This window comes from Sorghum bicolor, chromosome 10, assembly GCF_000003195.3.
Source record: "Sorghum bicolor cultivar BTx623 chromosome 10, Sorghum_bicolor_NCBIv3, whole genome shotgun sequence".
Taxonomy (NCBI): Eukaryota; Viridiplantae; Streptophyta; class Magnoliopsida; order Poales; family Poaceae; genus Sorghum; species Sorghum bicolor.
In genome coordinates this window covers 6,649,981-6,662,373 of record NC_012879.2, presented here as the reverse complement: position 1 = coordinate 6,662,373, position 12,393 = coordinate 6,649,981, and the positions used below count along the sequence as shown (strand labels likewise).

The following is a 12,393-nucleotide window of genomic DNA, read 5'->3' as shown; positions in this document are numbered from 1 at the left end:
GCAGCTGAGACTTGAAACGGATGATGTACGGATCGTAGCTTTGCGTAGCTTGTTTTCGGTAGAGAGTTGCGCTAATCATTCAATAAGTAATAACCGTATACGTAATCACGTGTAAAGATGATTGATCCGTGCCAACGACGACGCCCTACAGTTGCTCCTGGCGTGTGATAGTGAGCGCCTCCCACCATGTTAAAACAGTGTTATGAAATTTAGCACTAAAAAATACTATCAACTCATCATTAGTGTTGATATAATTGTGAGTCAAGTCCGATTCACCCCCTACACTAGTCACTAGCTAGTTAGCCGCTATCTATATAAAAAAAACTAATTAAGCACTGGTTTTGAAAATCCCCCAAAATCCAATATCAGACAACATCACACATTGAACTTTTGAAACCAAACAAAATACACTCCCTCTTTAACCATTTCAAAGTGGTTTCGTAGATGGTTTTTGTTGAGGTGGCATTGGCTTACATGAGAGGTGGTCGCTTATTTATATAAAAGAATCATAATTTTTTCATATAAAGTGCAATGAATGTAAACTTCATATAAAAGTTATAGATGTTGAAGCGCTTTATCGTTTACAATTTTTTTATTTAAGATCTTGCAGAGGCTCAAATATTCGTTTTCGTTTATTAGATTTTGAAATTCCTTTTTTTTTCAAACCATCTCAGATGTTGACATGATCTATAATAGAGTTGTAGCTACTAGGCCATCAGGAACATGAACCTTGCCACCTCCATCTCGTACTGCCTTCAGACCCTTGCCTTGAAGGATGTATCCTGAATTTGGGGGTGGCTTCTTCATATACAAAATCTGCAGAAAGCAGAGTCATACCAAAAGTTTCACCAGACACTGATGAAGAGAGGCTACTGCAATCTTCATTCAGGTTCCACCTGGCCCCAATGAGGCCTTCCCTGTTCAATACAAATACAGCCAACAATACTCTACACAGGAATCCACATCTGCAAGGACAATGTCAGAGAAAGAATGAAAATGAGGAGGAAACGGCATGGTTGATTTATCGTAGGGGCTTGCGAGGCGTTCCCAGCAGGCCCATTTGAAGGTGAAACGCCGGAACCTCCTGGGATGGCACCACCAGCGTCTCCAGGTCCCGGTGCAGGTGATGGAGAATAAGACCCATGGTTTGCCACAGTTGGAACCGCCGTGAGTGGGGGGAATTGATGTGGTCCTGTAATCATGGTCAAAGTAATTGAAACAACAGACACCAATAAAGATCAAAACAGAGGAATTCATCATGCATAGCACTGGGCAAATGAAACAACAGCATCTACGAAACAAACTTCTGTCGGTACATTTCTACTGTTTGCTATACTGAAATACATTGAGAATAAAGTGAAAGCAAGGGGCTATCGGATGTGTCGGAAGGATGTCGGGAGGGGTTTTTAGAAACTAATAAAAAAACAAATTACATAGCTCGTCTGGAAACTGCAAGACAAATCTATTAAGCATAATTAATCTGTCATTAGCACATGTGGGTTACTGTAGCACTTAAGACTAATCATGGATTAACTAGGCTTAAAAGATTTGTCTCGCGATTTCCAACCAAACTGTGTGATTAGTTTATTTTTTTATCTACATTTAATGTTCCATACATGTGTCCAAAGATTTGATGGGATGGATGAAAAATTTTTGGATGGGGAACTAAACAGGGCCTTAGATCAGGTGAAACCTCCTTTGGTTAATGCATTGATCCACATTTTATAGTGTCAATGACATTCCAGAAACATTATCTGAATAAGCAATGATATATTTTCACTCTTCTCCTTTTCCTTTGACATAAAAAAGTGTGATCAGGTGAAACATGCCAATTATCTACAATGCAGCTTCCTCACATGTTGCACTAGATAATTTAGTTAAATAACTATCACTTCATTTATTTAAAAGGGTTTGCATTGGTACTATGTACTACCTCAAATAAAGAAGTATACAGAACTTTAAAGCAAGGTACATAGTGTTAGGCAGGCGTAATCTGATACTAACTAAAACAAGATTGAGGGCAATGTACCAATATAGAAAAAGGAAATACCATCTTTAGATTGGCAAAATGGGGATCAAAACTATGTTCAATTTAAATCCAAACCAAGGGGCTAGACTAATATTCTGGGACAAGAATATCTTTCTTTACACTTGAAATCACACATCAGGTTCATCCTTTATTCTCGCTTCTAAAAAGGAGGTGCACACCTAGAAAAATCTTATAGGTTGTGACTAGACAATACATTTACTGATGGATGTTTCAAAAGTGCAGCTCTGGACAAGTCAATGATGATGTTCAAAAGGAACTTTGAACAAAGGAGTAAAGGACTCAAATTTACTGCATCAGCATTTCAGTAACTAAATATGAAGCAGACTACAAGTGAAGATTGCACAAGTACCTGGACACATGGGTTGAAGACCTGAGGATAGCCTGCACATGTATTGAAAGATGTGATCATCTTTGAGTTTAGCAGTTTAGATAGAGCAAAAACAAAATTATTTGGGATTTTTTGCTTACGATGTTGCGATGGTTCCATTGACATAGCCAGCATAGTTGCAAGACGAGACACCACAGCCACCAGTGGTGGGTTGTGTGGTCACATTACCAAGAATTAGGCTGCTATTAGAGCATTGCATACTTGAACATGATGCTGTCAGTGAAGCCGGTGTGCAATACAAACTGTAAGGAAATGATGGTGTTATAGTCCGAAACAAATAAAAGGCAAGAAAACTACATTGAACAAAAGGGAGTATAAGTTTACTTGAGATCTGCTGGCCCGCAACTGCACTCCACACAGTTCCCAGCAGTCAGTGCATAGGTTCCATTTGCCACAAGCAATCCATAGTCCGAAGCAGAGTTAGGAAATGCCGAGGCGCAAGCTAATGAAAGAAACAAATGGTTGTCATTAGAAAGAAAGTAATGATTAGCAGAGAGGACGGCAAAATTAGAAAGTATCCTTCTCAACTATCATTATTGAAGCAATCAGCAAAAAGAAAGGTATGCCACCATGAAAGTGAAAGATACTTCCATAAAAAATGAAGACTATCACTGCACATTTTTATAAGCTACCTTTAGCTAATGCACTGAATATTATAATCACTCTAAATAACCCTTGCTAAAATTCATGATCCATAGCAAATAAAATTACTCACATGCACCACACAATGACACAAACATAGAAAAGTAATCTTTCACAACCTAGCCGCTGCAATGCAAGCGCGGCTTCTCCCAAGCCACAAGCCCACAACCGTAGATCAGGTTTCTGCAGTGGTAGTTTGATTTTAAAAGTTTAAAGCTACTACTGCATCCTGCGTTTGTAAAATCCAAAGGCTGGCAATTCCTTATAACAAGTTAAAAAGGGCCTAAAGTAACTATGTAATAACAATAAACTGGCCTTTACAGAACTACCCCTCCAGACTTTCACAAAGGTACACCTGTCGACGCCAACCAATATTTCAGGTTATTTTCCCTGACCTACGGTTATTGACAATCATAAGCATAGAAATGATGGGTGGTTATTGGCAAACTAGATCCCTACAGAACTTGAAACAACATATATTTTGAACCAATGTTTAGTCAATTTAAGGGGAAAGTGATGGAATGTTGCCAAGTTATGACTCTGCAATGGCCACGGCAGTTTATTCCAATCTTGTTGCATGCTGCGGTCCAATGAGTGAATTTGTTTACCAGGCAATGGTATGGCAAGGATGTCGCCTGGTGCGACAATGGGGCTCCCCATTGCGTTCACATTGCTGATATCAGTGACGGTGGTTGTATGGCTGGCGGCGATGGATTCCACGGTGTCCCCGACCTGCACGACATAGGAGAGGTAGACAGCGGGGAGGTTGTTGTCGGTGGAGTTGAAGCAGACGCAGGGGAGCGGGACGACGAGCTTCTGGCCCGGGCTGAGCGGCGCGTCGGGGTCCTCGGCGGCGAGCCCGTTGGCGGTGCGGATCTGGTCGGCGGAGGGGAGGCCGGCGAAGACGACCTCGGCGATGGAGCCGAGCGTGTCGGAAGGCCGCGCGGCGTAGCGGACGGCGACGGACTTGCGGACGCCGTCGGCGCAGGCGCAGCGGGTGGGCACGCGGAGGGGCGTCCCCTTGGGGAGGATGCGGTTGGCGGCGCCCGGAGAGGCGAAGTCGAGCGCGTTGGCTGCCAGCACCGCCGCCGGGTCGGCGCCGAAGAGCGCCGCCACCTCGGACACCTTCATGTCCGCGTAGAGCGTGTAGCCCAGCAGAGCCGGGCACGCGTCCGCGCCAGCGCACGGCTCGATCGTCGTCTTCGCCGTCGCGCCGCGGAACGCCGCCGCCGCCGCCGCGAGGAACAGCAGCAGCGCAGTCGCCGGCGTCGGCATTTGGGCCGGCCCGAGGGGTTAGGGTTTGGGCTTGAACAGTAGTAGGGCCGGGAGAGGCACCGAGGCAGAGGGGGCGAGGTGAGCTCGCCGGCTAGAGCTTGCAGCTCTGAGCTCTGTAGTGTGAACCCGGGTGCGAACTGTGTGGAGAGTTGGTGAAGTGCGTGAAAAGCTAGGCGCACACGGTGGTGTCCGGACTTTCAATGACGGGTGGGGTTAGTGGAACTCGGGCCCACACGTCAGTGAGATACTGGCTACGTTTGGTCAACATGCAAGGACGGGGGGCACTTCTTCTCAGGGAGACGTTGAGCTCGAAATACGTGGCCTGTGGGCCAGTGTGCTGTGGTGGGGACGGGGGGACAAATGTCTCGTGACCAGGCCTACGTACAGTTGTTTCAAAAAAGAGAAAAAAAAAAAGAGAAACGCTCAAAATTCAAAAAAAAAAAGAAAGAGAAACGCTCTGTCACTGTGATGTGTGGCCCACACCTTGGTCCACCGTCCACGTGTCCCGTTGCACAACGGAAACATTGCCAAGCGTAACGGAAACAGCCCTTCGGCCTAGATTGGGCCAAGCTTGGGGTTTTCGTTGGGCCGGATCCACCCGCTCTACCAGTCCATTTCGCCCCATGGGGACAGCCCCTCCACTCCTGTAATCTCAATTAGTTTTTCCCTGAAAAAAAAATACATTAGTATTAATATTTCCCTGAACATGTCTAAACATTAACATAGTAAATTTATCTGCAATAATATATCATTATGTAATTTCTGAGGACTAATATGTCTCAAAATAACACCAGGTAAATATTTTGCATCATTATTCGTTTAAACTCAAGACATGCCATAATATTTTAAGTTGAAATTTATGAACTTATCTGAAATAAAATTTTGAAATGGCTTTAACAGTTTGTTACATTATTGGTATGTGAGTCATCAATGAAAGTTTTTCATGGTTCTTGTAAAATGAAATATATATTTATCGTGCATGCGTGCATATATTATCAAATCTATATGATGGCACAAGTATTTTTACTTTAAATGCTCTTTACATAATAATAGTAACAAAATCTAGTAAGTTTGGAATGCATATATAAGTATCACCTATGACATTTAAACTTTTCCATCGTAGCAAATGTTGGTGACTTAAATGTAGACCTGATGCAATATTTTAATTTAGTTTTAGTAATGGCAGGAGTGGTAATTAAGTTGCAAATTAAGGGGTTACTTAAATTATATCATAAGGTCAGAGTAAGAATTTTTTTATACAAATTAGAGTGCTTATTTAGATTATCTCTCATAATGGAATAAGTGGATAATAGTTTAGATGTTTTGGGGGTTAGTTTAGATTTTGTTTCACATTGGCATAGGTGGATATAGATTTAATGAGTTAGTTTATATTGTTTTCCATGGTGATAAAGGTGGGTAATTTCCTAGAAAAAAAGTTATTAGAGTCTACAAAATGATGGGAATTTTTTATTTTTGTGTGTAAGAATTAACTTTTTTTTCTGGCGTATGTAGCAAGGATTAGCATAGAAGCGTTCGTTGGAACATCCAATAGTGAGGTAGGGAAAATTTCCGTCATTTTCAGTTTATGAACACCAAACCGAGACATGCAAGATTAATGTTTTTCAATGTTTTGGGCTAACTTAAGCCTACCTCTTGTTAATATGGAGGATCTCTAACCACACTCATGCAACAAGAGACAAGCCTTTTGCACTTAGAGAGTAGTTCATTCCTCCTCAGCGAAGCTGCTCGAGTACATACTTCAGTACCCGAAAACAATGGCGAATTCCTCGCGAGAGCTACCAAAAAACAGAACCCCTCGCAAATCGACCACAGCAGTCTGGCTCTCAGGCTCTCCAGTGCGCTAAGCAGGGGGAAACTAAACCTCTCAAGCACGAATGTTTTACAATGGTTTCATCACTACCTCATGGACTCTAGGGGGTTCCAAAATTATTCACGGCTGAATCGGTTCAGTAGCTGCAGGAAGATAGCCTTGGAGATGTACTAGAGTTGAGGGATCAAGGGGGATCAAAGCGATCACACGCCTTGGTTAACAATGTGAGGGTGTCAGGTGCTTCAAGCTTGATACGTCGAACAGCTCCATGAATCTCTGGTCAGTGATCCTTGCTTTTGCAGCGGCAAAGCGGTGGTACTCATCGAAGACTGAAGACAAGCACCATTTCTGAAGCTTCCTCAAGCAACCGACCACACAACCAGTTCGGTGCTGCAGATATGCAAATATTGGACAGTTAGTTCAGGGTTAGGGTCATGGTTGTTTCTTGGGATAGCAGCCACAAACTGTAAACTGAGAGCTGATCTTACCTTGCCTCTCTTGCAATGAATAAGCAGAGGTTGGTTTCTTGGGTCTGCAAAGGAGAATAAAAGGTAGAAGTGAGATTACAATTCTATGATGCAAGTGTGCAAGATATTCAGTCTATAGAAAGATGTAGTTGTCTGTGTGCATCCCTAGGTGTAGAAAGCCAGAAGTTATACTTCCTTCATCTTGAAAAAAATAGAAAGGTGCAGTACCTAAGACAACTTTGAGCGCCTCCCTTATTTTGTCATCAGGAATGTTGACAAATGGTTCCTGCAGCAACAGCATTTAATGTGTTATCAGACCAATCATGAGGGGAATAATACACTGTCAGCTGTAATAAGAACCATATTTGACAAGAGAAATATGGCAAACAAAGTTAAGACAAACGTAAATCCTAGGCTCCTAGCTGCAGTTAAAACGGTATGCAGAAGGCTTCTTTCCTGTCACTGCCAAAAGCAGTCAATTTTCTTATCCATGTGCCACTAGAAGTCATGAAGAAACTTTTTTTTAGATAATGATCATGAGGAAAACTGAAGTCGAGAGATTTACTCAATCAAACATTTAATATACTACATAGATGAATGGACAGGAATGCAAGAAGGTCAAAGAAGTCAAGGATCATACAATATGACCGCTACCTTGAAAACTGACAGATCGTGAGTTGTGCATGAGTGCTCCACATTCCAGCTTTCAGTGGTTTCAAGCAACTGGGCCCATAGTAATTAACAAATAAAAAAACAAGTTTGCTATGCTATGTTTATGAGACGTCAAAATTTTCCTCGTAAAAAAGACTTTCCTAAAAAAAAGTAAAAGGACAGTGGAATTTACAATGATGTAAACCATCCATGAACCTCAGAAACATCTTTAGATAATGGCAAACTGTGGATTAGCATTGGCTATGAACCTATGAGCAGTTCACCGAGCAAATCATAATTTCACAACAACAAACAAACAAACAAAAGCCCAGCTAGTTCATATGGCTGACAGACAGACTACTCCCAGCCATTCAATAAGTTGACAAAGCTTTATTCTTGTCGTCAAGTTTTGCATCATGTCATGGATGACTTAAAGTTCAAACAGAGAGATAAAACAATTATGAAGAATGAAACTTTCAGAGATTACAAGATAGTTAATATTGATCAGCTTCCAAAGGAAAATGAATATCTAAAGCACAAAAGAATGCATATTTAATCTCCTTTCCAAAAAAAAAAAGAATGCATATTTGATCAATTGCCATGACTTTCGACCAATATATTTCATCGAAACAGGTAAGCACTACTTGACAAAAACCTACTTAGATGCCAGTTTTTACAGGCTTGGCTGGCAACTGGCATATACAAGTATATGATAGAATGATGCACTAAAAGAGAGAGCAACCTACTGGCACCACTAGTACAAGTTTTTTTTCAAGTAATATGTAATATGTAGTTTTTCTTTTATCTAAAGCCTAAGGTGGTTGTCTGCCACCTAATGGTAACGTTGACGCAGCTTGTGCTTGTCCAATCTCTGCTTATTAATATATATGCCGGTAACCAATCCGGATCTTTCAGAGAGAGAGAGAGAGAGAGAGAGCAATTAAGAAGACCTCAAGATAGTCATAAATAGAGGCATACAACTTACAAACATTTTCAGCTATCATATGTTCCCCTTTAAATAGTGTTTTCTATAAGAAAAATTGTTGAAATTTACCATGCTTACATATCCAATTTTTGCATAGTGGTATAACATAAGGATACCCTGAATTAGTGTGGAAATACATTTGAAATACTGTGGCATTTGTGATTCAGTACAATGGACAAAAAAACAAGGGAAACAGTTCATTTATATCTACATGTATATTTACACAGAAATTTACACTTTACATGACAGCAAGATCCGACATGGTTACAATAATTTATTTCTAGTAAAAAATCAATTTATTGTCCACGCCCAGATTCATCAAGCAAAGAAAAATATTTTTCTCAAAACACTACGTCAGACCCATGCCGGTAGTGCCATTCCTCTGATCAGCAACAAAACAAGATACAGGATAGTGATATGTATGGATGCACATTGTGCTACCCATTGTGCAAAGCGTCAGTGTATCTATTCCTAGGCACTGTCAACATAGAGGGGAACTACAATCCACCTTCTGCGACACTTTTTTATTGTGCATTCACCATCCTCAGGACGTCATTGCTGAAGTTACAGGCATATCTTGAAGCTTTTCTCACAAACTCACAAAGATAAATCAGTACATTTCTAAAATCAATTCGTGTATGTTGTTTGACACAGCTAAGGATGGGGATGGTCCTCCAAATGGATATCCGCGGTTCTTCTCTAGTGTATTTTAATGAACTAAATAGACAATTTCTTCCCTCATTTTTTTCATTTAGTTCATTTAGTTACACTAGAGAAAAACCATGGGTACCCGCTTGGAGCACCGTCCCCATCCTTAGACACAGCCACTACCACTCAGATATCTGCAGTCAGTTTTGAGCCTCTGGCAACGTATCGACCCCATAATAATAGATTAGGCTGCCAAACACGGAAGGAAGCTGAGCAGCTCAAGGTGCGGAAACAACAAAATGACTGATGGGTTTTAGATTGGAGAAATATGACAAAGTTACAAAGTTCAGTGTGACAGTCAGCACAAATGCACAATCAAAAGAAACATCGAGAAAAGAAAACATATTGTCAGCAAGAATTCCTTGTTTCCTCTGAACCAATAAAACTGTCCATTAAAAGAAATCTAGCAAACATCTATGAAGTACGGGATACAAACAGTAGAACAAGACGGGAGTTCTAAAAAATACTATTGAACTGAACGACTCACTAGGGTGTTGTCCAACAAGAAAACCCTTGCGCGTGGTTTACCTAATTTGCAGAAACAGCGAAAAATCACCATACCATGGAACCAAAATAAGAAAAAAAAACACAAAAAGAAATGAAAAGCGATAGAAATAAAGGCGACACATGGAGATGCTCCAAGCCAAAAGGGGTGATGAGTACACGCTGGTAGTGGTAGGCTTGTATTCATAGGAACGCAACAATAAAAAAAGCACTTGAGAATATTGAGAAAAGAATTGTTTTAAATCAGCAGCACAGCTGGCTTGTTTAATCAAAGCAATGTTGAAAGGGACCACTACTGATTCGCCGTGAATTTTGAAAATTCTCCAGATAACACTGCGTGCCTACGTGAAGACTGAAGAGGATTTATGGACCCTTTCAGGCAAGTCAGTTACAATAACAAATAAATCTCATTTACTAAAGCACCAGGGCTATCCCAAAATCACCACTGGAAAACTAGTACTAAATGAGGATACACAAAACGACATATGATCAGCAACGTCGGCTCGGGGCAAACAAGCCGTGTATCATGGATGTTACCGAAAGCAAACCATATTTTAATCCCTCCGAAGTAATTCTACGCCTCCATGAACTATCGCTAACCGACCGCAAAGCAGCACAAGATTTTGTTGAAACCGGTGGCCAGATTGTTAATTGTTTTACCTTGCGCCCCTCGATTCCGAACTGGTGGAGCCTGATCCCGTTCTTCTCGAGGAATTCCATGTTCGTCTCCGGGTACGGCTCCGGGCACAGGTACCTGGTGGCGCGCTAGAACGCTTCAGAGCGCCGCACAAGCACGCGACAACAACTTTCGCGGTAATTCGAGAGACGGGGGGCGGCGTAGGGGAGAGCGAAATAAAGAGACGCTTACACGATGGAGCGGAGGTTGAGGGTCTTGAGGAACCGGAAGTTGGAGGTATCCGGGAAGCCGGAGCGGAAGATGCCGTCGTCGACCATGGCGAAGTTGAGCGGCGGCACGAGCGTCGTCTCGTCGCACGCCGCCGCCGGCGGCGGGAGCGGCGGGGACAAGGGGCAGATCCTTGGGGGCTTCTCGTGCTTCCACAGGTCCAGGCCGCTCATCTCCATGGCCTCCTCCCTCTGCTCCGCCTCCAGCACCCTCTGCTTGGGCATGGGCATGACCTCCAGCTTCATGGCTTGGCTCGCGCGGGGCGGTGAGGGAACGGCCGTAAAACCGAGGCGCCGGTGGGTGGTTTCTGTGTGAGCGCTGTGGGCGATTTGGGAAGGCCAGTTATTTATAGGGAAGAAGGCGAAAAAAAAATGTAAGATGAGAAGTTTTTTTAGATGAGGTTGGAGGAAGAGCTTGGTAAGGTTTAAAGGGCTGATGACGACTGATGGGAAGTGGTTAAATTTGGGATAGAGAAGTGGCCAGTCAGGCGATTCTATGATTACGAGACCTAATCGGAATCTGGTTGAATTAATTGCGATGCATCATTTTTGAGGGCGAAAGGGGATGTGATGATTTGATTTTGGAGCACATAATATTATGAAATATTGTGGACCGGAGAATAACAAGCTAGATAAAATGTTTTTTATGGTCAACATATGTTATATGGGCTCACGAGCAAGTTTATATTCGTGGGATTGATAACCACTGCTGACAAATATCTTACCTCCAGAAATGTAGTCCTCATATCATCTTGATACAAGCATCCACAAAAAAAGAGATCCACATAATCTATAACCAAGTTAATACACAACAGATACATAGTACTATGGACAAATATGTCATCATGTTGTCGTTTTGGGTTGTGGCTTGCGGGGTGCTAGAAAAGACAGAGGAGTGATATACGGCTAGACAATAACGGCAATGTAACCCGTCCTTTACGTGTGACTGTTGAATAAGTGGAGTATGCCTCTATACTTGATACAATAGCGTGCACAAGGTGGAAGGTTGAAGTGATATATATGACTCATGTTGACAACTTGATACTTACCAATATACGTGCTAGAACAAGAAAGCATGTCGGTTACTACTACGACGTGGAAGCATACGGAGAACATAGCAATGATCTATGTCGAAAAGGTAGAAGTGATATATGATTAAATACAATGACAACTTAATCCTTACTATATGTATACAATAAAGAAGCGAATGTGGGTACGATGTGGGTCGTACGAGGAATTGAGGGTGGTTAGATTACAGATGTAGTACCTAAGTATATTGTGGAGTTGAGAATAATAAGTTACATAAAAAATATTTATGGTCAACGTATGCTCCATAGGCTCAAGATCGAGTTTATGTTCATGGGATTGATGACTACTACTCACAAATATCCTCCTCCTAGAAATAGTCATCATATCATTTTGATACAAGCGTTCACAAAAAAAGAGGTCCACATAACCTATAACCATATTAATACACAACATATACATGTGACTGGTATAGACAAATATGACGTGCACACCAATACAATTATAATGTTGTTCTTTTGGGTTATGGCGTGCGGGGCGCTAGAAAAGACAATGGGTTGATATAAGGCTAGATTATAACGACAACACACCCTTCCTTTACGTGCGACCGTTGAACAAGTATGTCTCTATACTCGCTACGACAACGTGCACAAGGTACAAGGTTGAAATGATATATATGAGTCATGATAAATTAATGATAACACGATACTTACCTGTATACATGCTAGATAGGAAAGCACGTCAGTTATCACTATGATGTGGAAGCATATGGGAAACGTATCAATGATCTATGATGGAAAGGTAGGAGTGATATATGGTTAAATATAATGACAATTTAACCCTTACTATATATATGCTAAAGAAGCAAATGTGGGTTGTACGAAGAATTAAGGGTGGTCTTCTACGTATGTATGGTACATACGTCGCGGCCTTCTACGTGTGTGCCTATGCATATTGTGGAGT

At 41.8% G+C, this 12,393-nt stretch overlaps 2 protein-coding genes across 2 annotated transcripts; both read right to left on the bottom strand.

Annotated features, from left to right (window-relative positions):
• On the bottom strand, positions 691 to 5,003 carry LOC8070751 (lysM domain-containing GPI-anchored protein 1). Its single transcript, XM_002436627.2, has 5 exons — positions 3,689 to 5,003; positions 2,763 to 2,880; positions 2,519 to 2,680; positions 2,400 to 2,431; positions 691 to 1,192 (listed from the first exon to the last, which is right to left on the bottom strand). Exons 1-5 carry the CDS (start codon positions 4,353 to 4,355, stop codon positions 948 to 950), a joined length of 1,224 nt encoding a protein of 407 aa, XP_002436672.1. The 5' UTR covers positions 4,356 to 5,003; the 3' UTR covers positions 691 to 947.
• Positions 5,961 to 10,762, bottom strand: LOC110430736 (probable tyrosine-protein phosphatase At1g05000). The gene is made up of 5 exons (XM_021448612.1): positions 10,370 to 10,762; positions 10,162 to 10,255; positions 6,882 to 6,939; positions 6,675 to 6,718; positions 5,961 to 6,576 (listed from the first exon to the last, which is right to left on the bottom strand). Exons 1-5 carry the CDS (start codon positions 10,648 to 10,650, stop codon positions 6,403 to 6,405), a joined length of 651 nt encoding a protein of 216 aa, XP_021304287.1. The 5' UTR covers positions 10,651 to 10,762; the 3' UTR covers positions 5,961 to 6,402.